Source organism: Dermacentor silvarum, chromosome 10 (assembly GCF_013339745.2).
Source record: "Dermacentor silvarum isolate Dsil-2018 chromosome 10, BIME_Dsil_1.4, whole genome shotgun sequence".
NCBI classification, from domain to species: Eukaryota; Metazoa; Arthropoda; class Arachnida; order Ixodida; family Ixodidae; genus Dermacentor; species Dermacentor silvarum.
Window position 1 is genome coordinate 142696412 of NC_051163.1, and position 25206 is coordinate 142721617.

At 50.6% G+C, this 25206-nt stretch overlaps 1 protein-coding gene across 5 annotated transcripts in view; it reads left to right on the forward strand.

The window, feature by feature from the left end:
• LOC119431886 (G-protein coupled receptor-associated protein LMBRD2B) overlaps positions 1–25206 on the forward strand; it is a 235491-nt gene that overhangs the window by 204291 nt on the left and 5994 nt on the right. For 4 of the 5 annotated variants that reach the window (XM_049656867.1, XM_049656868.1, XM_049656866.1 and 1 more), the window contains one exon: positions 23573–23725. In XM_049656867.1, the coding sequence (XP_049512824.1) occupies positions 23573–23724 (152 nt within the window). In that variant the 3' untranslated portion in view covers position 23725. Of the gene's footprint in view, positions 1–23572; positions 23726–25206 lie in introns of those variants that run through there. The other variant, XM_049656870.1, reaches the window with a different exon arrangement.

Genomic DNA, 25206 nt, shown 5'->3' on the forward strand with positions numbered 1-25206 from the left:
CAAATAATTTTTTAGGCAGCAGTAAAGTGGCAGAAATTTTAACATGTGCAGTTTATCGTTGAATACATGAAAAAATTATCACAATTATTTTTGACAAATGCAATATCATTTACGGAACTTATTTTTATGTTCTATATAAGTTTGACACCGCTAGGGCCATTACATTTGATTTTTTATATTTACCTGTCATGCCGAGGGTGCCATCCCAGCAAAGACGGCCTCCAAGCTACGTCACAATCAATGCGAGAAGAATGAAGCCGATCGATAGAGAATGCGGCCATAGCACATGTGGCCATGCGAGCAGTACGGGAAAACAAAAGTAGGTGGAATAGTTAGACTATCAGTTGTCATCGCAAAAAGATATACGCACGCAGCAGCAGTGCCTGTCAGTAACCTACGGGAGAGCACGTGGGCGAGCATGTCACGGTAACGCCAAGAAGCAAGATAGAAATCACTTTTCCCAATAATTCTAAACAACATGCACTGGAATGCTGATTTTAAAGTGGACAAGCACAGGCATGCAGCAGTAAACTAGGCGACGCAGGAATTACTCCCAATCTAGTGAGGTGGCTGCCATGATAGAGCAAAGTGAAAAATCAGTTTTGGCAGAAGGTGACGGGCGGCAGCACAATAACAATTTTTTCTACAAGTCACGGAAGTCACGTGGCACTTACAGTGCAACGCTAGGTAGTGTTTCATTCTGAAAAGACACATTTTTTTTCTTTTTTCAAATGTTTCATCGCCACCATATATGTACAGCGATGGCACTCAAAGGGCCAAGGGAGATGTTGCATTGGGAGAGATGCACAAATTCAAGTATTACCCATGCAAACAGCAAACGGAGCACACACCAAATAGTGAGCCACAGCAAAGTTCATGATTACAAAATGAAATAGAAGCCTCCTGTTGGAAAGCAAGAAACAATTCATGGCACTCTGGAAATGGTGGATGTATGAACAGCATGGTAGGTCACAGGCGTGTACGCAACTTGAATACTCTACTCAAGTTGCTATAACTTAGAGTGTGGGGGTGTACTCCCCAACCCGTAGTGCGTGCAATCTCAGCTACGCAGGGTTCGGGCGAATAAGGCAACGTGCGAGTCACCTCAACAACATTTATTGCTGCGGACAATAAGGCACACTCTGTATAATAAGTAATAAATAGGCTTGCCTCGTTGCGTGTGATAGTCACGCAAGCGAGGTCACTCACGGGTTACAGCAGGTAAAATCCGTTCCGGCAGGTTAGAGGTAGGGACGCCAGAGAGAGCTGGTCTCTCCCGGTCGCGCTCTTTTATATCTTTTACCTTTTCGCGAGAACTGGGAGAGGGCAAAGTGCCTCTCTCTTGTGTCTGTGCCGACGAGAGTACGCTGGAGAAGATGGGCGTGTGTGCTTCCCACATTCTCCTCCCCTTAAGAAGGCCACCATACGTTGAGGCTGGCACCTAGGGACGCCCATTTGCCTAAGGTTGGCGACCGAGGAAGCGTCGGGCTGGCGGGCACTTGATGCCGACTCGGAGGCAGCTGGTCAGCTGGGGCTTGCGAGGCGAGATCGGGGCTCGAAGGTGGCTCTCAGTGCCATGCCCCAGGTGTTGGCTGCGCTGGAGGGGCGGTCGCCTGCCGGCTAGCGGTTTGTGCGGCTGCAAGGCCGGCGTAGCACTGTCAGCGCTGGAAGGACATCAGTTGTTCCCGCGAGTACTGCAGGCAATTTGCACGGCCGTGTCTCGTGTTGCTCGGCTCCTGGAAATTGTTATTAGCAAACTGCACGAAGCGGCACTGTGATCAGCAGCATAGTTGGCTGGATCCGGGAACACCGTCGACGTCTGTTACGAAGGGAATGTTCACACGCATCATCATCTATTCGATTCACGGCTCAAGATAATCACGGCACTGGCCCTCGCAACAGTCTTTGGCCAATTCGCACACCTCGTACCCACGTGTTGAACGTTCACGCCACCTTTCTGTCGTGGCTGTGTGGTTACTTGAACATTGCAGCGACGACTCGGCACTCCACTGTCACTAGGCGTTTGCTTCTCCAGCAGAAACTACCAAGGTTCCAGCACGGCGCGGCTGTGTGCTCACGCAATATGCAACGCCACCCGGACTTATGAATGCACCTCGCAGTTGTCGGGCTACGCAACTAGCAGTCAGATCACTTCCGCCTGCTACGCAAGTTCTAGCGCGGCTGCGGGCTTGCCGTTCGGTTCTGACTGCTCTCTCTCAACGATCGCGGTTGAGGGAGGGCCTGATCATCATCCCATTGCTCATCACGAGGCACGTAGCGTTTCAGATCGCATACATGTACCGGTCTGCCAATCGGCTTTCCTTTCTTGTTCTCGAGCCGGTAAACAAGCGAGGAAACCTTCTCTCGCACTTGATACAGCTCGGTCCACTTCGGCGCCAGCAAGGTAGCGAACTGTTTGGTAAAATTGCTGAGAACGTGCTGGCATCGAAGCACCAGATCACCCAAAGGACGTTCCGATGCGAGTGATCGTACTGTGCCTTCTGTTGTGCCTTAGCAGTGCGAAGATTACAGCTTGCTTTATGTAAAGGTTCTGTCATCTTGGCACGTAGGTGCGTCGCATATTCAGCTCGTGCTGAAGGCACGACTGGCATTCCACTGCGATCCGCAATAGCCCGATAACCTTATCTATCGGATTTGGCAGCCCTCTCCCAAGGTTGAGAGAAGAAGGCGTATACCCAGTCTTAAATCTGGATATAACGAAATTGACAAATTCCCGAAAAACTTTGTTATAAAGAGGATTTCGTTATATGCAGGTTCGGCACGAAAATTAGGAAAAGGAACGCTTACCGTATTTACTCGATTCTAACGCGCCCTCGGTTGTAACGCACACCTGTTTTCCGTTTTCGTTGAAGCACTCATTCTTGGAATGCCACACCAGGTACTGGATGCGTGTCGTTTCGCACAAGCGCGAGGCATCGGAAACGAAGAGCGAGCGTCACGATGGCTTCGTAGCGTCATATAGTGTCACAGTAGAAACCCACTGTTATGTTCCCGGGTGCTGCGTTTTCCTGGCTGTTACGTCGTTTTCGGCTGGTCCTGGCACAGCTCCCATAGAACCCAATGCATTGGTAACCCCGCTGTTGCGTCGCAACTCTGGGATCGTTCCCGCATCATACGTTGCGAACTGCCACCCCGCGCCGGCCCGAGCAGCCATTTTGACTTTTCATGTCGCTTGACTTGGTGGCTTGACGATGGCATTGGCCGCCCAAAGTGCTGGAGTCGACAACTATGACGTATTTTGGGTTTCCGCCAGCAAAATTATGGCCCTGGAGATCCGTATTTGCTTTCTAAAGATGGTGCCCCTATGACGCGTTGTGACCCTAAAATTGGTTTTGACTCATAAGTGTTACGTATAAAGTCCAAGGGCGATAACGCAGTCGCCGCACGCCGTATGCTGTATGTGCGAGTGAAAACGTGCGACGGGAGCCAACGACGGCGTTTAAATCTCGCGCGCGCAAGAAAGAAAAGCAAGGAGGAAGCGCGCCTTCTTCCGTTGCGCTCGAGGCACCGCCGAGGGAGCGAGGAGGGAGGGATAGTGGGCGGCGTTGTACTGTACTCGGCATCAACTGCGTACTGTGCGGCGGGTCGCGCGGGCCGTATCTTGAAAGCGATCTGCGTTGGGGCGGAGTCTAGGCAGTGTAGGTGCGTCGGCAGCTTGTAGCTTTGTGCGTACTGTGTGTTCTCGGCTCTCAGTTTGCGTTGAAGCAATAGACAACAGCACGAAGGTCACTTCGCTCGCTTCTGCCGCGGCGCTTCCACACGCTGCCAGTGTTTGACAGCGCGTGTCCGCGCTCATCGAGTGTGATGTGTCACAGTGTCTGCCAGCACGTCAGCAACATCAACTGGAAAAGTAGAGTGCCGGCTTGGCGGGCTAGGCTAGCTGCAGCAAGCGGCAGGATCAGGTTTGAATGAAGGGAGGGGGAAAGGTCACGTCCACGGCGGTCACGTCCACGGCGGTCACGTCCACGGCGGCCACGTCCACGGTGGCAAGATCACCGGGTCAAGGGATACAGGCTCGCCTCGCACACGCTCGCACACACGCACACGTGCGCTCGCTTCGCATTCCGTCGCGGCGGAGAAGGCGCTTCCGGTTGCTGCTCGCGCAAAAATGACAAAATTTGGGGCGCAATCTCTACGTTGTCGGCTGGAAAAATTTGTTATTTCGAGGGGGTCTTCCACTGACACTTCGTTACGTAGAGGTCTGAAATACATGTGCTTCTAGAGTAACGGCGGGTAATAGAAAAACTTTGTTATATCCTGGAATTCGTTATATGGAGGTTCGTTATAAGCAGGTTTAACTGTATGACTATTAAGATGTGATGGTGTAATTGGTTATTTTGAACTATTAAAGAATGGAGAAATATATATGATCCGGTGGTTTTCATTTATTTAGTGACCACAGGTACCATGGCCTTATGGTTGCTACGGTACATCGCCATAGGGTGTACGGCAAAGGTTGGCACGTTCTTCATAAACACGTCACCAACGCCGCCCGCGCTCGGTGCGAATGCGGGCAAAACACCGCCGCCGTCGACAACAGTTGTGCGCGTTGTTTGTGTAACCACACACAACCGCTGTTAAAACGCTGGCTATGTGACGGAACGGCTAAATGCCGTTGTCAACACTGTTATGGGAGAGGCAGGCGAAAACCCAGAGAGAGTCGGCGGCAGAGACCGGCAGGGCTGCGCGCATGCGCCGCAGTGGGAGAGCGCGCGCGCACAGGCACAGTCTAGAGGGCCTCGATGCCCTCCTCTCCCACCACTCCCCTTCCATTGGGAAGTCGCGTTTGCTCTCCGCCGTGCGTTCGCTCCCTGTGAAAACGCGCGTCCCTCGCCCTTGCGCGCTTTCACTCGCACATACAACATACGGCCAATGAGCGTTTTTTTCTATTGCTGGATGCGATGATTAAAAGGTGAGCCCTTAACAGCTTCGCTGTAAAATATATATATATATATTGACTCGTGCTCTATGTAGACATTTAGACTACGATGATGAAATGTGCTTTAACGTACTCCTTGTAGTGGGACAGGGGAAATTCGAAGATGAAGAAGACGTCTATTGTGCTAGTGGTTTTTTAAACAGGCTGTTCCTCTGCCGTCTTGTTCCGCCGTTGTTGTCTCTTGTTCGCGTTGAACCGTGACACTGGTGGAGGTGCTGGGTACACAACTCTGCCTGTTGCTCCGGACTCCTCCTGGGAGCCGTTCATCCAGCCCATCTCCAATTACAACTCCTGTGCATCGCTTCAGTCGGCGGTTGCTAGGCCTTGCTCCCGAGCTCAACCCCCTACAAGAGCACTCGTCTGAGCCCTGTCTACCTCTGCTAGTGGCAACCGCCAGCCTGCCACAGGTTCCACGAGTTCCACAAGACAGCTGTACTCGCAGTCCATGCCAGGTAACCCTTCTGCAACCACTGGTTCCCAATCGCTTTCATGGTGGTGCACATGAAGACGTTGAAGACTGGCTTGACCAGTACGAGCGTGTTGCCAAGGTCATTGGGTGGACTGCTCAACAAAAGCTCTCCCACGTGTATTTCGCCCTTGACGATAGTGCTCGCACGTGGTATGAAAATCGCGAAGCCACTTTCGCTACATGGAATGATTTCCAACATCAGCTAATTAAAACATGTGCAAATGTCGATCGACGGGACCGTGCCCAGCAACTAATTGAGCTGCGCTTCCAGAAAGCCAACGAAACTGTAGCAATGTTTGCCGAGGACATGGCCCGCCTGTGTCGTAGAGCTGACCCTCACATGCCTGAGGAAAAGAAATTACGCTACCTTATGCATGGCGTAAAAAAACTGTTCGCCGGACTTGTGCGCAATCCACCGAGTACCGCGGTTCATTTTATAAAGGAAGCCACTGGTATTGAACGCGCACTTCATATAAGATGCAGGCAGTACGATCGCTTGCCCACCAGCACTCCTATCAACGCCGCCGCAATGATCGTTAGCAATCAGAACTCCCTTCGTGATCTAATTAGGGAGATTCTTCGCGAAGAACTTCAGAAGCTCTGGATACTGGCAATGGGCACACTCGTGGCGTCAGTCTCTGAAGTCGTACGTGATGAAATTAGGCAAGCGTTCTCCGCAGGCGATCCTGGTCACGAGCAGCATCCCTTAAGTTACGCCGACGCTGTCTGACGTCAACCAGCTGTTACGCCCATGCGGTCGCAACATCAGCCGCCGAGAGCTACACCTTGGTCATCACCACCAGAGGAACCTCTCAGACACCCACCCCTTATGCCGATCTCGTCCTACCGCCAGCCGCCATCCGCTGCATTTTGGTCACCGCCACAAGACGAGGCTTTGAGGCGCCCGCAAATTCGAAAAACGAATGCTTGGTGCACGGTTGATAGGCGCCGCCCCCTCTGTTATCATGGCGGAGGCATCGGCCATATTTCCCGCCATTGCTGGTACCGCGACGCCTCATTTCGACCTCTTCAATTCTGGTCTGACGGTCAACGCACCAGTGATGACTACATGCTACGCCACGACGACGTTGCTTTTCAAGGTCCTCTGGTAGTGCGCACTCTGAACGATGACTCTCTGCCTAACCACCAGACCGATTTTGGTCGATGGTCACGCTCTCCGTCCCCTGCTCATTCATCTTCACTGAATGCACATACCTTTGCTGACCTCCGGGGAAGGAGGTCGCCCAGCCCACGCCGGGGAAACTAACGGCGGCGACCTCTGGGGGTAAGGTTGCGGGCCGGCAACAAGGCGATGAAAAAACCCCAATAATCCCGCCTCAAGGCGCCGTGAAACCAACACGCTCTGATACCAACGAAATTGTGAGCGCAGATCTTATTGTTTCTGTTGACGTGCGAGGGCTACTAGACACTGGTGCCGATTATTCTATAATGAGTGAAGGCCTAGCCGTTCACCTTAAGAAAGTAAAAACGGCTTAGACGGGACCCCACATAAAGACTGCGGGTGGCCAACTGCTCACACCTGCTGGAAGCTGTACGGCAAGAGTCACCATAGGAGGTTCTTCCTTTGTGGCAACTTTCGTCGTTCTTCCAACCTGCTCTAAAGATTTAATCATTGGCATGGATTTTCTACCGGACCTCATATAAGGACTGCGGGCGGCCAACTGCTCACGCCTGCTGGAAGCTGTACAGCGAGAGTCACCATAGGAGGTTCTCCCTTCGTGGCAACTTTCGTCGTTCTTCCAACCTGCTGTAAAGATTTAATCATTGGCGTGGATTTTCTACCGGACCTCATATAAGGACTGCGGGCGGCCAACTGCTCACGCCTGCTGGAAGCTGTACTGCGAGAGTCACCATAGGAGGTTCTTCCTTCGTGGCAACTTTCGTCGTTCTTCCAACCTGCTGTAAAGATTTAATCATTGGCATGGATTTTCTACCGTACCTCATATAAGGACTGCGGGCGGCCAACTGCTCACACCTGCTGAAAGCTGTACGGCGAGAGTCACCATAGGAGGTTCTTCCTTCGTGGCAACTTTCGTCGTTCTTCCAACCTGCTGTAAAGATTTAATCATTGGCATGGATTTTCTACCGGACCTCATATAAGGACTGCGGGCGGCCAACTGCTCACGCCTGCTGGAAGCTGTACGGCGAGAGTCACCATAGAAGGTTCTTCCTTCGTGGCAACTTTTGTCGTTCTTCCAACCTGCTGTAAAGATTTAATCATTGGCATGGATTTTCTACCAAACCTCATATAAGGACTGCGGGCGGCCAACTGCTCACGCCTGCTGGAAGCTGTACGGCGAGAGTCACCATAGGAGGTTCTTCCTTCGTGGCAACTTTCGTCGTTCTTCCAACCTGCTGTAAAGATTTAATCATTGGCATGGATTTTCTACCGGACCTCATATAAGGACTGCGGGCGGCCAACTGCTCACGCCTGCTGGAAGCTGTACGGCGAGAGTCACCATAGAAGGTTCTTCCTTCGTGGCAACTTTCGTCGTTCTTCCAACCTGCTGTAAAGATTTAATCATTGGCATGGATTTTCTACCAAACCTCATATAAGGACTGCGGGCGGCCAACTGCTCACGCCTGCTGGAAGCTGTACGGCGAGAGTCACCATAGGAGGTTCTTCCTTCGTGGCAACTTTCGTCATTCTTCCAAATTGCTGTAAAGATTTAAACATTGGCATGGATTTTCGACCGGACCTCATATAAGGACTGCGGGCGGCCAACTGCTCACGCCTGCTGGAAGCTGTACGGCGAGAGTCACCATAGGAGGTTCTTCCTTCGTGGCAACTTTCGTCGTTCTTCCAACCTGCTGCAAAGATTTAATCATTGGCATGGATTTTCTACCGGACCTCATATAAGGACTGCGGGCGGCCAACTGCTCACGCCTGCTGGAAGCTGTACGGCGAGAGTCACCATAGGAGGTTCTTCCTTCGTGGCAACTTTCGTCGTTCTTCCAAATTGCTGTAAAGATTTAAACATTGGCATGGATTTTCGACCGGACCTCATATAAGGACTGCGGGTGGCCAATTGCTCCCGCCTGCTGGAAGCTTTACGGCGAGAGTCACCATAGGAGGTTCTTCCTTCGTGGCAACTTTCGTCGTTCTTCCAAATTGCTGTAAAGATTTAAACATTGGCATGGATTTTCTACCGGACCTCATATAAGGACTGCGGGTGGCCAACTGCTCACGCCTGCTGGAAGCTGTACGGCGAGAGTCGCCATAGGAGGTTCTTCCTTCGTGGCAACTTTCGTCATTCTTCCAACCTGCTGTAAAGATTTAATCATTGGCATGGATTTTCTACCGGACCTCATATAAGGACTGCGGGCGGCCAACTGCTCACGCCTGCTGGAAGCTGTACGGCGAGAGTCACCATAGGAGGTTCTTCCTTCGTGGCAACTTTCGTCATTCTTCCAAATTGCTGTAAAGATTTAAACATTGGCATGGATTTTCGACCGGACCTCATATAAGGACTGCGGGTGGCCAATTGCTCCCGCCTGCTGGAAGCTTTACGGCGAGAGTCACCATAGGAGGTTCTTCCTTCGTGGCAACTTTCGTCGTTCTTCCAAATTGCTGTAAAGATTTAATCATTGGCGTGGATTTTCTACCGGACCTCATATAAGGACTGCGGGCTGCCAACTGCTCACGCCTGCTGGAAGCTGCACGGCGAGAGTCACCATAGGAGGTTCTTCCTTCGTGGCAACTTTCGTCGTTCTTCCAACCTGCTGTAAAGATTTAATCATTGGCATGGATTTTCTACCGTACCTCATATAAGGACTGCGGGTGGCCAACTGCTCACACCTGCTGGAAGCTGTACGGCGAGAGTCACCATAGGAGGTTCTTCCTTCGTGGCAACTTTCGTCGTTCTTCCAACCTGCTGTAAAGATTTAATCATTGGCATGGATTTTCTACCGGGCCTCATATAAGGACTGTGGGCGGCCAACGGCTCACGCCTGCTGGAAGCTGTACGGCGAGAGTCACCATAGGAGGTTCTTTCGTCATTCTTCCAACCTGCTGCAAAGATTTAATCATTGGCATGGATTTTCTACCGGACCTCATATAAGGACTGCGGGCGGCCAACTGCTCACGCCTGCTGGAAGCTGTACGGCGAGAGTCACCATAGGAGGTTCTTCCTTCGTGGTAACTTTCGTCGTTCTTCCAAATTGCTGTAAAGATTTAAACATTGGCATGGATTTTCGACCGGACCTCATATAAGGACTGCGGGTGGCCAATTGCTCCTGCCTGCTGGAAGCTTTACGGCGAGAGTCACCATAGGAGGTTCTTCCTTCGTGGCAACTTTCGTCGTTCTTCCAAATTACTGTAAAGATTTAAACATTGGCATGGATTTTCTACCGGACCTCATATAAGGACTGCGGGCGGCCAACTGCTCACGCCTGCTGGAAGCTGTACGGCGAGAGTCACCATAGGAGGTTCTTCCTTCGTGGCAACTTTCGTCGTTCTTCCAAATTGCTGTAAAGATTTAAACATTGGCATGGATTTTCGACCGGACCTCATATAAGGACTGCGGGTGGCCAATTGCTCCCGCCTGCTGGAAGCTTTACGGCGAGAATCACCATAGGAGGTTCTTCCTTCGTGGCAACTTTCGTCGTTCTTCCAAATTGCTGTAAAGATTTAAACATTGGCATGGATTTTCTACGGGAATACGGCGCCATAATCAACATCCCGGATCGCTTGGTTAGTTTTCACAAGAGACTTGATTTAATTCCCTGCTTAACGCCGCAACGCAACTCCTTTCATTGAACCGAAAACGACGTGGTCATCCCACCTCGGTCATGTATCCTTGTTTCGGTGGCATGTGACGTACCGTTTGATTGCGAAGGAGTTGCAGACCAAGTAACCCCCTTGTTATTTACTCATGGTATCTCCGTTGCACGAGGCATCGTAAATATCACCGATGGGCACACGAACCTGTTGTTAACAAATTTTAGCAGAGAGCGACGGCACCTACCAAAGGGCATGGCTGTGGCCTATTTTGACAATCTTGCTGATGTTCGTGGGTGCTTTTCAGTACTAGAAGCGCATGCGCAAGACCCAGCACTTGTGCTTGACATAAACACTACTTTACCACAACACGAGCGAGAACGACTTCTTGCGCTACTGGCCGAGTTCCATGACTGCTTTGCATCGACGTCAAAAGTCGGTTGGACGCCGCTAACCAAGCAGCGCATAATCACAGAGGACGAAGCGAGACCGATTCACCAAAACCCATATCGTTGGGCCCCAAAAGAATGTGAAGCGATACAACAGCAGGTAAACCAAATGATCGAAGACGGTGTGATTCAGCCTTCCAAGAGCCCCTGGGCATCACCTGTAGTTTTGGTCCAGAAGAAGGACGGCAGCGCGCGTTTTTGGTGGATTATCGAAAGCTAAATCAGGTGACAAAAAAAAGACGTGTATCCGCTTCCCCGCATAGACGATTCACTTGATAGGCTTCAAAACGCTCGTTATTTCTCTTCCATGGACTTAAAGAGCGGGTATTGGCAAATTGAAGTAGACCCGAGTGAGAAAACCGCTTTTGTCACGCCAGATGGACTATACGAATTTAAGGTTTTGCCTTTCGTCTTGTGCTCTGCACCTGCTACTTTTCAACGGCTTATGGATACCGTGCTTTGGGGATGAAGTGGAAAACTTGCTTAGTCTATCTCGACAACGTCATAGTGTTTTCTACAACGTTTGAAGAGCACCTTGAACGGCTTGAAGCAGTTCTGCAGTCTATACGGTCCGCCGGCATCACCCTAAAGCTGGAGAAATGCCACTTTTGCTTTGCGGAGCTAGAGTTTTTTGGCCATGTCGTCTGTCACGCGGGACTCCGCCCGGATCCTAAAAAAATTGCCGCTGTCGCACAGTTCCCTGTTTCTTCAGCTAAAAAGGCTGTCAGGTGTTTTCTCGGCTTCTGCGCATATTATCGGCGGTTTATTGCAGACTTTGCTCGCATTCTGCAATAAACCGCCGATAAATGCAACGGCATCCTCACGAGAGATGACGTTGCATTTGTATGGGGCGATGAACAGCAAGCTGCATTTAACCATTTGCAGAACCGTTTCAAATGCCCCCTTTGCTTGCCCACTTAGACGAGACAGCTCCGACAATGCTTCAAACTGATGCCATCAATGTTGGTCTCGGAGCTGTGCTTGTGCAGTGCCAGGAAGACAGAGAAAGAGTGATCGCTTATACAAGCAGAACGCTCTCACGCGCAGAAGCAAATTACTCTACAACTGAGAGAGTGTATCGCCGTGGTATGGGCGGTTACAAAATTTCGCCCTTATTTGTACGGTCGCCACTTCAAAGTTATCAGCGACCATCATTCGCTTTGCTGGCTCACATATCTGAAAGATCCTTCCGGGCGATTAGCACGTTGGAGCCTGAGACTGCAGGAGTTTGATATGACGGTCCGGCACAAGTCGGGGAAACGGCATACCGACGCTGACTGCCTGTCTCGGTCACCCATAGGGCCAGCTCCTTCGACCGATGAAGAGGAAACAGCATTCCTCAGTCTTCTCGATACGTCTACCATTGCAAAACAACAACATGACGACCCTGAGTTGCTTGGCCTGATTAATTTCTCGACAAACTCTCACAGCACCTAAATCTTTCGCAAGAGGATTATCATCGTTTTGCTTAAGGAACAAAGCTCTATACAAAATGAACTTCTCATCGAGCGGATAAAGCCATTTGCTCATCGTTCCTACTGCTTTTCGTAGTGAAGTACTGGAAGCATGCCACAACGAGGTCACTTCTGGGCATCTAGGATATACGCGGACACTGAACAGAGTGCGACAAAGATACTATTGGCCAGGACTGCCCATTGCGTTCGGACCTGCCTAGATTGTTAGCAGCGCAAGTCACCTCCAACGAAACCAGCCGATTTGCTAGAACCTGTTCAAGTACCGAAAACGCCATTTGACCAGATCGGAATGGACCTCTTGGGTCCGCTTCCTACCTCTACTAGTGGTAGCCGCTGGGTTATTGTAGCAACTGATCTCACTCGCTACGCCGAAACAAAAGCTATCCAGAGAGGCACAGCAACAGAGGTGGCCCGATTTTTCATAGAGAATGTTGTGCTGAGACAGGGCGCGCCAACCATCGTCATAACAGAATGAGGCACCGCATTCACAGCCGCGCATTTAGATAACGTCCTGATGTTCAGTGGCACAAGTCACCAAAACACAACAGCCTACCATCCACAAACAAACAGACTAACAGAGCGCCTGAACAAAACACTCGAAGACATGCTTTCCATGTACGTGAATATAGAGCACGATTGGGACGAGATTCTGCCTTATATCACGTTTGCTTATAACATGGCTAAACAAGAAACTACACGGATGACTCAATTCAGCCTTGTCCACGGACTCGTAGTAAGGACGATGCTCGACGCCATGCTATCACACGAACCTGACGAAATTGACATGGATGCCGATGCGTTTACGCAACGTGCAGAAGAAGCCAGGCAGCTCATACGTGTGCAAATACACCAGCAGCAATAATACAATGCAGGTCGCTGTAATGCCCATCATAGGCCTGTAACTTACGAAACCGGTGACAGAGTCTGGACGCCTATACGAAAACGGGGACTACTTGAGAAGCTATGGAGGCGATATTTTGGACCTTATAAAGTGCTGCGTTGGCTAAGTGACATCACATATGAGGTCGTTCCAGATAGCCCTTACTGCACAAGGCCCCGCCAACACCGTTCTGAACTTGTGCCCGTAGTGCGCACAAAGCCCTATGTCAGCGAGTGACTGTACGAGGGACTTTCGTTATCACCAAGCGAACTTTATTGTTTAGCATCGGGGTGATGCTTTTTTCGAGGGAGAGCAAATCACGCGTGCTCTATGTAGACATTTAGACTACGATGACGATATGTGCTTTAACATACTCCCTGTAGCGGGACAGGCTGTTCAAAGGTGAAGAAGACGTCTATTGTTCTGGTGTTTTTTTAAACAGGCTGTTCCGCGGCCGTCTTGTTCCGCCGTTGTTGTCTTTTGTTTGCGTTGAACCGCAACAATATATGTATGTATTGTTATGGTTTATGTTGAACCGGCTTTATTTAAAAGATGAGGTTGATGGTGAAGTAAAGATGGTGTCCAGAGGCTGCGCCAGCTAACGTCTTCCTCCTCCTCTTCTTGCCCGGCTCATGCCGTAGCAATCCCCGGTTGCCAGACGAAGCCCGCTGGGCAAGTCTAAATCACTCGGAAAGTGTGGGGTGAAACCGCTTAAGACGAGCAACATGTACTAACTGGGTCCGGCTAAACCGACGACCAACTGACGTCAAGCATGCCACCACGTACGTCAAGTCACTCAAGCGATCTACAATGACGAATGGGCCCGTGTACTGGGGTAAAAACTTTTCGCGTAAGCCACGTTTACGTTGCGGGGTCCACAACCACACAAAGTCTCCTTTAGTGTACGAGACAGACTGGTGTCGGCTGTCATTTCACTCTTTCGATCGGTGTTGCGATGCCACAGTACGAAGACGAGCAATAGGCCAGGCTTCGGCAAGAAAAAGCGTCTTGGCAACAGAGTACTCGCTGTGAACAGTAGTGTAGTGTCAATGCACAAAGATAAAAATGTGCGTAAAGGAGATAAAAAGGACTGTAATCGTTTGTCTCATGCTTTGCAGTATTATAAGCATAGGTGATGAAGGGGAGTACGTCATCCCAGTCTCTGTGATCGGAAGATACGTACATGGCCAGCATGTTAGTTACAGTTCTGTTCGTACATTCTACAAGCCCATTTGTCTGAGGGTGATAAGGCATTGAATGGTGGAACTGCGAACTGCTGAGACGAAGCAGTTTTTCTATGGCGTCCGTAACGAACTGACGACCGCGATCGCTAATGATTACAAGGGGGGCACCATACCGAAGAATAATGAATCCAAGGAAAAACATTGCAACGGACGCAGCTGTTGAAGTTGTACGGCCGCCGTTTCCGTGTAACAGATCAGGTGGTCGACACATACGATCACCCATCAGTTGTCGTTAGATGATCGGGGAAATGGGCCCAGAAGATCGATACCCACTTGTTCAAATGGCAGGCGAGGTGGCGGCAGAGGTTGGAGAAGACCTGGTGGAGCGGTCGTAGAGCGCTTGTAGCGTTAACATTGTTCGCAACTGGCGACATAGTGCTTGACTGTGTCTTGCATTCTGGGCCAGTAAAAACGTTCCTGTGGCCGGTTCAAAGTTATGATGAATCCTAGATGGCCAGAAGTCGCATCGTCGTGCATGGCTCCGAGTATGTCCGCTCGCAGACTCTGCGGCACCACCAGAAGGAAGCGTGCGCCTTTAGCCGAATAATTGGTCTTGTAAAGCAGGTCGTCACGGACACCAAATCGACCAGTGGCTCCAGGACGTGATGCAGCTACAAATAGAGGTTCCAAACTACAGTGTAGAACGCCTATAACGTAAGTCGCCGGAGTCGCGAATATCCGCACTATAAGCGGCACCGCACTATAACCCAAGCAACAATTTTCAAGGGCCGCACGTATGCAAAACATGTGCACCGAGCCGCCACGTGTATGCGACAGTCGAGGAATGCGACTAGAACCTTTGCATTCAATTTACAGTCGAATCTCGTTAATTTGAACCAAATCACGCGGCGGCATCTCCAACCGGCATTGCTCCGGCACCGCTATAGAGTAAAAGCTTAGGAGAGACCCCTCAATGTTGCGCGCGAACAAAAAAAAAATGCGGCGGAAATTTCACTCTCTCTCAAATTGCAAAGTCGCCGATTCTGCGTTGCGCCGGAACATGCGTGTACGTGCCGACGTCTCAGCCATGCTACCGTAGCCACGCGTAGAAAATGGCAGTGAACCCTTCTTTCTCCTTTATGCTTCCTCTACTTTCTAGTCACGTGTTGACCTTGCACGCTGCGGCTACGGCGCAGAGGGAAGCAGCGGCGCTGTCCCAGGCCGGCCAACGAAACTGCCCACGCCGGCAAACGCCCGCTTCCCGATAACGGCAGAAAACGAAACTTTGGGGAGCTGACGCCGGGCCGGCTGGAGCGGTGGCACCTGCACGGCGGTGGGCGCACACAGTGACAGTCGAAAGTTAAGGAGCTACGAGGGAGGGCGAGGGGAGCCACCGAAGCGGTGGAGTTGCCGAGGCGAAATCAGCTTCCCTGCCGCCCTCCTACCTCACATTCTACGGTCTCCGCGTGCGCCCTTCGCCGTGCTGTGCCGGCGCCGCCCGCTCCCTGAAGTTTCGTTTACTGCTGTTATCGTGAAGCGAGCATTGGCCGGCGTTGGCAGTTTTGCGGCACGATTTCACGACTCGCACTCAAGATTCTGGTTTCAGCCTCACTGGCTGTTTGTTCGCACCACGTGCCCTTCTCCTCCACCTCGTCTCTCTTTCTTCCACGAGCACTCCTGGGGCGCCCGTTTGAGGGGAGCGTTCGCCGTCTCCGCTGACTTCCGTACTCCCAGGCAGCCGCACTGTAACCGGTATTTCGTTTCCCGCAACTGCACTATAAGCGATACATGTATACATGGAGTGCTATGGGAAAATTAACGGGAGTCTGAAAAGACCGCACTATATGCGGTCCTTTACTATAAGCGGTTACGCTATAAGTGGTCTATACTGTAATATCATTTTCCTGCTCTGCCTTGAAAGTCATCGAGTCTGGGAATGTAGAAAAAAATGAAAGCTAAACAGTCATCAAAATTGTCTTTGTCACACTCTGTCATTGTCAGAGGAAAGCGGGAGAGACAGTCCGCATCTGCGTGGCGACGCCCAGACTTGTAGGACTTGTAGGAAATAACGAAGTCGTACTCCTGCATTCGAAGAGCCCAATGTGCCAGTCATCCACTTGGGTCACGGAGATTCACCAACCAGCATAACGCGTGGTGGTCGGTAACGATTGTGAACGGGTGTTCGTAGATATAGGGCCAAAATTTGTGGACAGCGAAAACAGCTGCCAAGCATTCTTGCTTGGTGACAGTGTAATTGCGTTCTGCCTTAGTCAAAGAGCGACTAGCATAAGCCACAACGTGTTCAGCTTCTTGATGACGTTGCACTAGTACGGCACCGATGCTGATGCCACTGGCATCCGCGTGCACTTCCGTAGGTGAGGATGCATCGTGTGGGGATGGACGACTCACGCGTCTCCTGTGGTCCGGCTTCACTGTGTGGCTGGGGGCCGGAGGCGGTCGTAGTGGTTGCGGCGCATTGCGAGAGATGGCGCGAGTGTCTCGATGCTAACGCCACCGAACGGCGGGGTGACTTGGGAGAAAAAGGTCGAAGGCGCTCTCTCTTGGGCTTGGGATCGGCGGCCAACACGCACGAACGCTTCGCGCGTGTGCTGGCCCGCTTCGTGCGACCATCGCGTGAGGCTAAGAGCAGGACACCGGTATGAACGAACACGGATCGTTTGAGCGCGCCACTGTTCGCGTGACTGTACATGTGAACGACTAGGCGATGGTGTCATAGCATGGGGCGAGCGTATTCGCTCGCTATCGGGTCGCGATGAGTCGGATTTCCTTGATTTGTCGCGCGCCCGTGAGAATGTTCTATTGGTTGTAATTCGGCTAGTGTGCATTAGTGTATGAAAGGTGCAATAAATGCCCTTTTGATTGTTTGCACTACTGTGTTGTCGTTCCTTTGTCACAAGAGCATGTGTGTCCCCACATCTGGCTGCCCAACGTGGACCTCTTGGGACATCGGACGATAATTTTGAGTTTTGCTCGGTTCGAGGCAACCTTTGTTTGAACCGAAGCGTATTCCTAGCGTGGATTTTGATCGCTAGCGTCGGCGGCGTGCTTTCTTGAGCAAGGCGACGGTTGCTGTAGCATGTTTGAACTTTTCAACATGCTAAGCCTTTTCACGAGTGTTTTGAAGTACACTCGTCGGTACGTGGTCTGCATCCTGGGAGAGCGAGGCCTAGCGCCCGCGGAGCATTGGCAAGCCTGAAGTGAGTGAGTACGGAAGCCTCGTGGGTGGTCCGAATTTCTTATGTAAATAGCTTCTTCTATCTCTTTGACTTCGGAAGTCACGGCTCAGGGAGCCGGGTGGCCGCAGGCCACGGGTGCCGCTACGGGCTGACTGGTATTGCGGCCTGGCACCAGGCGCTCTGACATCGTCTGGGACGGTGGGCGCCGTCAACTCGGATGCTGTGTGCACCGAGCAGGGTAGGACCACCTCACAGAGCTAACGTCTCCTCACGGCTGCCAGTTGTGCCCATTTTGGGTGATCTTTTTTTTTTTGGATGCCGGTTGTTGTCAGGGTAGCGACACATTAGGCCTAAGGCTTTACGAAGCCGCCTATCGCACGTGGAGGGACACAACCTGGTGGACCGTGGTGTTGAGGTGTCGCACATTGCTTCCCTCATTAGTTCGCCTCGCACGAATTGAAATTACTCGTTCGACTCAAGAAAGCAAGCTTTGTTCACGTGAACTTAGCATCTGAAATGCCGTCCGAAATTTCGCTAGCCGAATTGAACATCGTACCACGTGGGCGATGCATATGCCGAATTCCTCTCCCTTGCACTACTTTAGTGTTTGTCGAGTGCGTTGAGTGTACGCAGTGTGAGCTGAGTCACCCCTGGTTTGCTGTCACGTGCACATCGTCAGCGCTGCTGCCCCGGACTACAATCGAGCTACCCCAGGCGATGCAGATGCCTGTGGCCAGTTCGGCGCAGCGATTTCGGCGGCCGCCTGTGTCCGGCTCGCTACCCTCGGCGGCTGGGAAAAGAGCCGGCAGTCACCAACGGCTACAGCGGCTCTCGCCGGCAGCGCGCGTCGGCGCGAGCGACGCTTGCTCGTGCCGACTTCTGCGTCGCCGTTTCCGGAGTCTTGTGCTGGAGTCGTGCCATCGAATCTGCAGAGCTGGTGCTGTGACCAACGGACGCCAGCGGTGAACCCCAGGGGCAATGTCGGCTCGTATGTTGTGGATAACGTGTAGACATTTCCTAGGTGGCGCCACTGTCGCATGTACTAACTTTTGTTCGCGACGCGTGCGTTGATAGACCTTGTGACATGTTTCGTCGGAGTATGTGTAGTGATTTAAGGTTGGGGGGATGTGGGGATGCGCGACTCTCGCGCGTCTCCTGTGGTCCGGCTTCACTGCATGGCTGGGCGCCGGAGGGGGTCGTAGTGGTTGCAGCGCGTTGCGAGAGATGGCGTGAGTGTCGCGATGCTAACACCACCGAACGGCGGGGTGACTTGGGAGAAAAAGGTCTTGGGATCGGCGGCCAACACGCACGAACGCTTCGTGCGTGCGCTGGCCCGCTTCGCGCGACCGTCGCGCGAGGCTAAGAGCAGGACACCGGTATGGACGAACACGGATCGTTCGAGTGTGCCACCGTTCGCGTGACTGTACACGTTAACGACTAGGCGATGGTGTCATAGCATGGGGCGAACGTATTCGCTCGCTATCGGGTCGCGGTGAGTCAGACTTCCTTGATTTGTTGCGCGCCCGTGTGAATGTTCTATTGGTTGTAATTCGGCTAGTGTGCATTAGTGTATGAAAGGTGCAATAAATGCCCTTTTGATTGTTTGCACTACTGTGTTGTCGTTCCTTTGTCCCAAGAGCATGTGTAGACCCCACAATCGAAGTGACGCAATATGGGCCCTGACATTAGTAGAAATTTTAGCGGGCGGAACGCATCGTCGCAAGCCGATGTCCAGTTGAAAGGGACCACTTTTTGGAGAATACATGTTAGGGGGTACACCGCGTCGGCAAATCTTAGGACGAAGGGACCAAAATATGAACACAGGCCCACGAAACCTCTCAACTCCCGCACTGACTTCGGTGCTTCGAAGGAGCTGACTGCCTCAATTTTGCGTGGATCTGGCCTCATGCCGTTTTTTGTCGACCAGATGCCTAAGTACTAATGTCTTGGTTTCCCCGAAACGACATTTCGTGGAATTCAGGATCAAGCCAGCTTTTTCGACACAATCCAGAACAAGACTGAGACCGCTGTTATGCTCTCTCAATGTGCTGCCAAAAATCACCACGTCATCGGGGTAGCACAAACAAATTTCCCATTTAAGTCCTCGGAGGACAGTGTTCATAAATCGTTCGAATGTTGCTGGCGTGTTGCAAAGGCCGAACGGCATAAAGTTAAATTCATAAAGACCGTCTGGTGTCACGAAAGCCGTTTTCTCCTTATCGTCTGGGTGCATGGGTATCTGCCAATACCCTGATCGCCAATCCAGTGATGAAAAGTAGGCAGCAGAATGTAGACAATCGATGACATCATCAATTCTAGGAAGCGGATACACGTCCTTTTTGGTGACCGCGTTCAGTTTCCTGTAATCAACGCAGAACCACCACGATCCATCCTTCTTCTTTACTAAGATTATTGGTGCTGTCCAAGGACTACAGGACTCTTGAACGACACTTTTCCGTAGCATGTCTTTCACCTGTTCAGTGATAACTGTCCTCTCTGCTGAAGAAACGCGGTAAGGCTTTTGCTGAATGGGGTGCGCAGATGCGCTGTCAATTCTGTGGCGAGTACGAGAACACGGGAGTGAAGCCTGCTTGTCGCCTTGTGTGAAATCGAACACGGAAAGATCTGCCCACAAAACTTGTGCGAGAGCGTGGCGCTCATATGAGGGAAGCGCTTTGTTGATCATCTGTAGGATCTGCTCTTCAGGAGTGCTTCGGTGGGGATCGCTAGTATGAGACTGCTCCTCCTCGCTTAGAACTGTAATGGAGCTGTACGTAATCTCGTCAAATTCAGCGAGCTTCATGTCATGCAGGAGAACAGCAGGGACGCAAGAACAATTGAAAGCCTGCAAATTTGAGGCGCCATTCACTACTCTCACGAGAGAGCGTGGCACAAGTACATCTTTCTTTGCGCAGCTCGACGTAAGTGGCTGGACTTGCACGTCAAACGATGAAAGGTTGGCAGCAGCGACATTGACAGGGACACGTGACAGCGACCAAGGCCTTGGTAGCAGCAAATCGTTCGGAAAAACACAATAGTTTTTCTCTGGTAAAGATGTGTTGGCAAGGGTGGTGAGAAGCGCACTATTTAAGGTAATTTCGCCTGTGCCACAGTTAATGGAAGCACCACAATCCTGAAGAAAGTAAATCCCGAGAATCACATCATGAGTGCACCGCGGTAGTACAAGAAATTCTGTTTTAAGATCTTCCCCTCTGAATAAAACGCTTGCAACACATATACCAAGGGGAATAAGGCACTCTCCGCTGACACCACGAAACGTCACACCATCATTCCTCAGGAACATAACTTTCTGACCCAGCCTCTCTTTGAAAGTCACACTCATGAAGGAAACGGTAGCACCAGTATCCACTAATGCTGTTGCAGGTATACTATCAATTAATACACGCACTTTGTTCTTCACCATCATAATAGGCAAGGAGTATTTCGCAGAGACGCGGACTGTCCGGCGACCTTACCTCCATCGGCTGTGCTGGCTAGTTTTCCGACGGCGGTGGTGACGTAGCACGTCGACGTGGTGATGGTGAACAGCGTTGGCGACTGGTTGGGGGCGTCAGGCTGCGGTCTGAAGCTGGCAAGCCACTCTGTCTACTATATTGACGGAAGGTATTCCAGGGTGGCGCACCTGTGGTGTTTGCAGTATCAGGGTCCGTCGGCCAGTGGTCGTCATAACTGTCACGTTCAAAAATTAGGCCAAGCTGGTGGTGGGCCATATGTTGTTGTCTGTCGGCGCCGGCGACAAAAACGAACCATGTGTCCTGAGGCGCCACAGCTGTAACACACACGCGATGCGCGACTGATGTTGTGAGCGTCAGGGTCAACCCTTGGACGTTGCGAATAGTAAACGCGATCTGCTGAATGCCGATTCGTGGTAGTAGCTCGACGAGTGTGTTGATCGTGCGTCATGTCATCGAGAAAGGAACGTCGATGCTGTCGCAACTGATCGACTCGACAGTCTGCAACACCTGGCATGGCAGACAATGCCGACACAGCAGATGCATGTTCTTGAGGTTGGTTGGAAGCGCAACTAAGCTGTTCGACATCTGTCCCTGTGGTGTGTCGTTCAACTTCTTCGCAGACAATTTGCCTTATAGTTGCCACAAGGTCAAATTGAAAACTGTCCTTATCGTTATCGTCAATGCTTGCCACCGTTGTGACATTCGCTAACCTGCCGAACTTTGGCGTGATACGGTGCAGCTTCAAGGCCTCAACTGTGCGGCATTGCTTGATGAGGTCAGCGACGGAGGCGAGACTCCTTTCCGATTAAATAATTGTAAACATCCTCGGCTTTGCCTTTGAAAAGGTGTCCAACTTTGTCCACTTGGGACATTTGAGGATTGACCGTTTTACATAGCTTCAGAATTGCCTCTATGTACATAGTACAGGTCTCACCTGGGACTTGAGCGCGCTGAAGCAATGTCTGCTCCGCCCGCTTCCTTTTCGTCGTGGAATCGCCAAAGCACTCTGTGAGGTCAGTAACGAAGCTGTCCCACATTGTGAAGGTATCTTCATGGTTCTCGAACCACACTAGCGCAGTGTCTGCGAGGAACAGAACAACATTGTCGAGCCGTGGAGTTCCAGCCAGCCCACACGCTTGTAGTGGGTGATCCATTCCTCCACAACCTTGCCGAATTTTCCTGAGAAAGGGCGGGGTTCCATCTGATGCATCCAGGTGCCGGTTGTTTGCACTGGAGCAGCCAGAGAAGGCTGTTGGTCGCCGATGTGGGACATTGGGATCTCAAGTGGTGTCGGAGGCAGTCAAGCGCGGCGTCAGCTTCGGCGTGGCACTTGCTGCAGCAGCTCCGTCGTCTGGGTCGAAGTACCCAGCCCTTCCACCACAAAACTGTTACGGTTAATGTTGAACTGGCTTTATTTAAAGACGAGGTTGATGGTGAAGTAAAGATGGCGTCCAGAGGCTGCGCCAGCTAACGTCTTCTTCCTGTTCTCCTTGCCCGGCTCATGCCGTAACAATATATAGAAAGTTGAGTTGGCAGCCATTTACATAGCCAAGTTTTACACCCTTCTGTTGCAATCGTGTGTGCGTGATTCTGCTGATGTGCAAGAATTTATGAAATGTAACACACACAGACATACCTGAAATTTGGTTGAGTTTGAGAACCAGAGAAATTTCAAAGGATATTTTTCAAGAGTGTGGCACATTCTGGGGAATTCACCAAGGATGGCCAGTGGACCAAGTTGCGGCATAAAAGATGCAAACATACCGCAAAGTGGGTAAAGCTCCCAAAGAATGCTGAAGTGGTATGGCATAAACCTACATATACTAAAATTGATCTTGCCCAAATGACCTAGACACGATACCCTCAAAACGTGTGTTGGTCAGGGCCCCTCCTAGCAGACCTGCAATGTGTAGCCAGTGTAACACAATGTGAGAAATAATTATTACGAATTACTGGCTAACATAAACCACACAATAAAATTGTCTATTTGATTTAGGTATGTACAGGGTAAACTTTATTCTGTAACTCTTGATAATTATGTTTCAAAGCAAACTTCGGGCTCCGATGCAGGCTGTGTTGCTAACTGTTCTTCGATTGGCACTTGACATCGACCAGGCCGTAGCACGAGAACCATTGTGGAACTCTTCTTGGTAGCTTCGCTATAAAGGAACATGTCTAGTGAAGGAAATTAGAAAGGGCCCAGAAAGAAATACTAGCCATGTTGTTGTGCTTCTAATAGGCTGCGAGTTGTTCCTTGTTCGTGCTGTGTTACTTAAGACAAGGTTTTTGAATGACTGGCAGCACATTCTTTTCTTGTGTAATTCAAATGTCTTGTTTGTTGCAATCATTATTCATTGAAGCCCATAAGGCTATAGTAGCGTAGAAGAAAATCAAAATGATGCTACATTAAATTTGTGTATTTTCCTAAAAATGCAAAATGAAAGATTTATTTCATTTTCATTCTTTTTGTAGTGTTTTTTTTTTTTTTTAACACTGGCTTAATTAGTTTACAGGACTCGTTAAGCCTTTGTGTGTGCGTGCATGCTTACATGTGTTAAAAATGCACTCATAGTTGACTGTTTCATTTTCGACCTGTCAAATTTAATATATTGTTTTAGTCCTTCAGTATGCTTTCTTGGAAGTCTGTTCACACCCTTCAATTTTTTCCACACAATGCTATAAAAGCTAATTTGCATACTAGTTGCAGTGTGTGGGGAAACATGCTGATTGTGTGGTTGCAGGGCTGACCCGGTCCGGCTCGGAGGAGAGTGCGCGCACAGAGTTGCTCCGCGGAGTGGAGCCCCTGGCCGGTTACACAGCACCACGGGCAACCGAAGATGCTTGGCGCCGGCCCTTCTCATCGCCGCCCAGGGGCCTCTTCGATGACGTTTGAGGTTGGAAGAGCTTATCCGCGAGTTCAAAAGCATTTTCTTTCTTTAGTTCTATCTAAAGGATTCCTTTAGAGATTGCATACCACTGCAAGACCAGCTAAAAAAGTGCTGTTTGCACACAGTGAGTGAGGGTCATTGAGGATTTGATTGAACCTGTGTTGACACAAGAGCATTGCATACTCTGCTTGCTTGCAAGAATCTGTCATTCTGTTCAGATGCTTTGTTCTCACTATGATAATGATAGTCACTTGTGCCAGCAGAAGGAACCTAGGCACAGTTGTCACTGGCTATTCAGACTGCATAGCTCGAGGATGCAAGATGTGTGAACCACGGCTGTAAGAGGATCTACCATTGATTGAAACTTAGGACGACAGGACTTGGACATTTTTTCTAACATGATTTGATTGGGATGTGTCCACTGTGACATAGTTGTCTTGCAAGCTCTTCCATTGCAACCACTGACAAGAAGCCAGTGCACACTTATTTTTGACCCATCTTGGAATGCCTCATCATTCCACACCCTTGCACATCTCAATTGCTGCAAATGAGTTCCAACGTGAGCACCTTCTTCAAATCATGAATGCCAGAGCAGCCCTGACTGAGGAGCATAGCTGCAGTGCTGTGATGCGTTTTATTCGTTGCTAATGAACATTGGCTGTTGTCTTTATATGCTGTTGGCTCAACTTTCGTTGAGAAAATTTGAATGACTGTAGTAGCGATTTTGCTGTTGTCCTACATGCAGCATGTTTGTGTGAATAGGACTCAGTGGGGAATATACAGGGTGTCCCAACTATCATGCACCAAGATTTAAAAATATGCAAATGCCACGTAGCTGGACAGAACCAAGGTAATGTTGTTTGCCGTCGCTTGGAGATACTCAGATTATTCTTTGGCGATCTCCATTAGCGGAGATCGCCATAGAGATCGAAGAAACAAGCCGCGTTAATTCGCACCACTTGGCTCTTGCGAAGGCTTAGGAGGTGGCGCCGATCACACAAATGCGAAGCCGCACAAACACACACAAAGGTGCGGTGTCTCAGAGGCACACACACCACGGGAGCGACTAAATCCCCACCAGAACACACCAGTGTTGCCAGATCTCACCTTGTGCGGTTATCTCTAAATTTGGGAGGCAGAGATGTCCCTATTGAAGTCACGTGACTGCGTGCCACACTCGCCTTCTTTTCGCCTCCCCCTTCTTGTGTGTGCGTGTGCCAGATTTCAACGTGTGAGCACGCAGGAGACGAATGTGGGTGCAAGGTTTAAACTTGCAGCTTATTCTAAAGAAAAAGTGAATAAATAAATGAAACTATAAATATAAATATGTTTCATTTATTTATGAGGAATACAAATTAGCACATGTTACCACGGGGTAGCCTCAGCTACGGTGTCTGGCCACGGCCGTCCGGTGTTGAGCGATCGGGCAGTGACGAGATGCTCTCTCTATGCCCGTAATTATCTGCCGACTCATTTTCGGCGCCTTT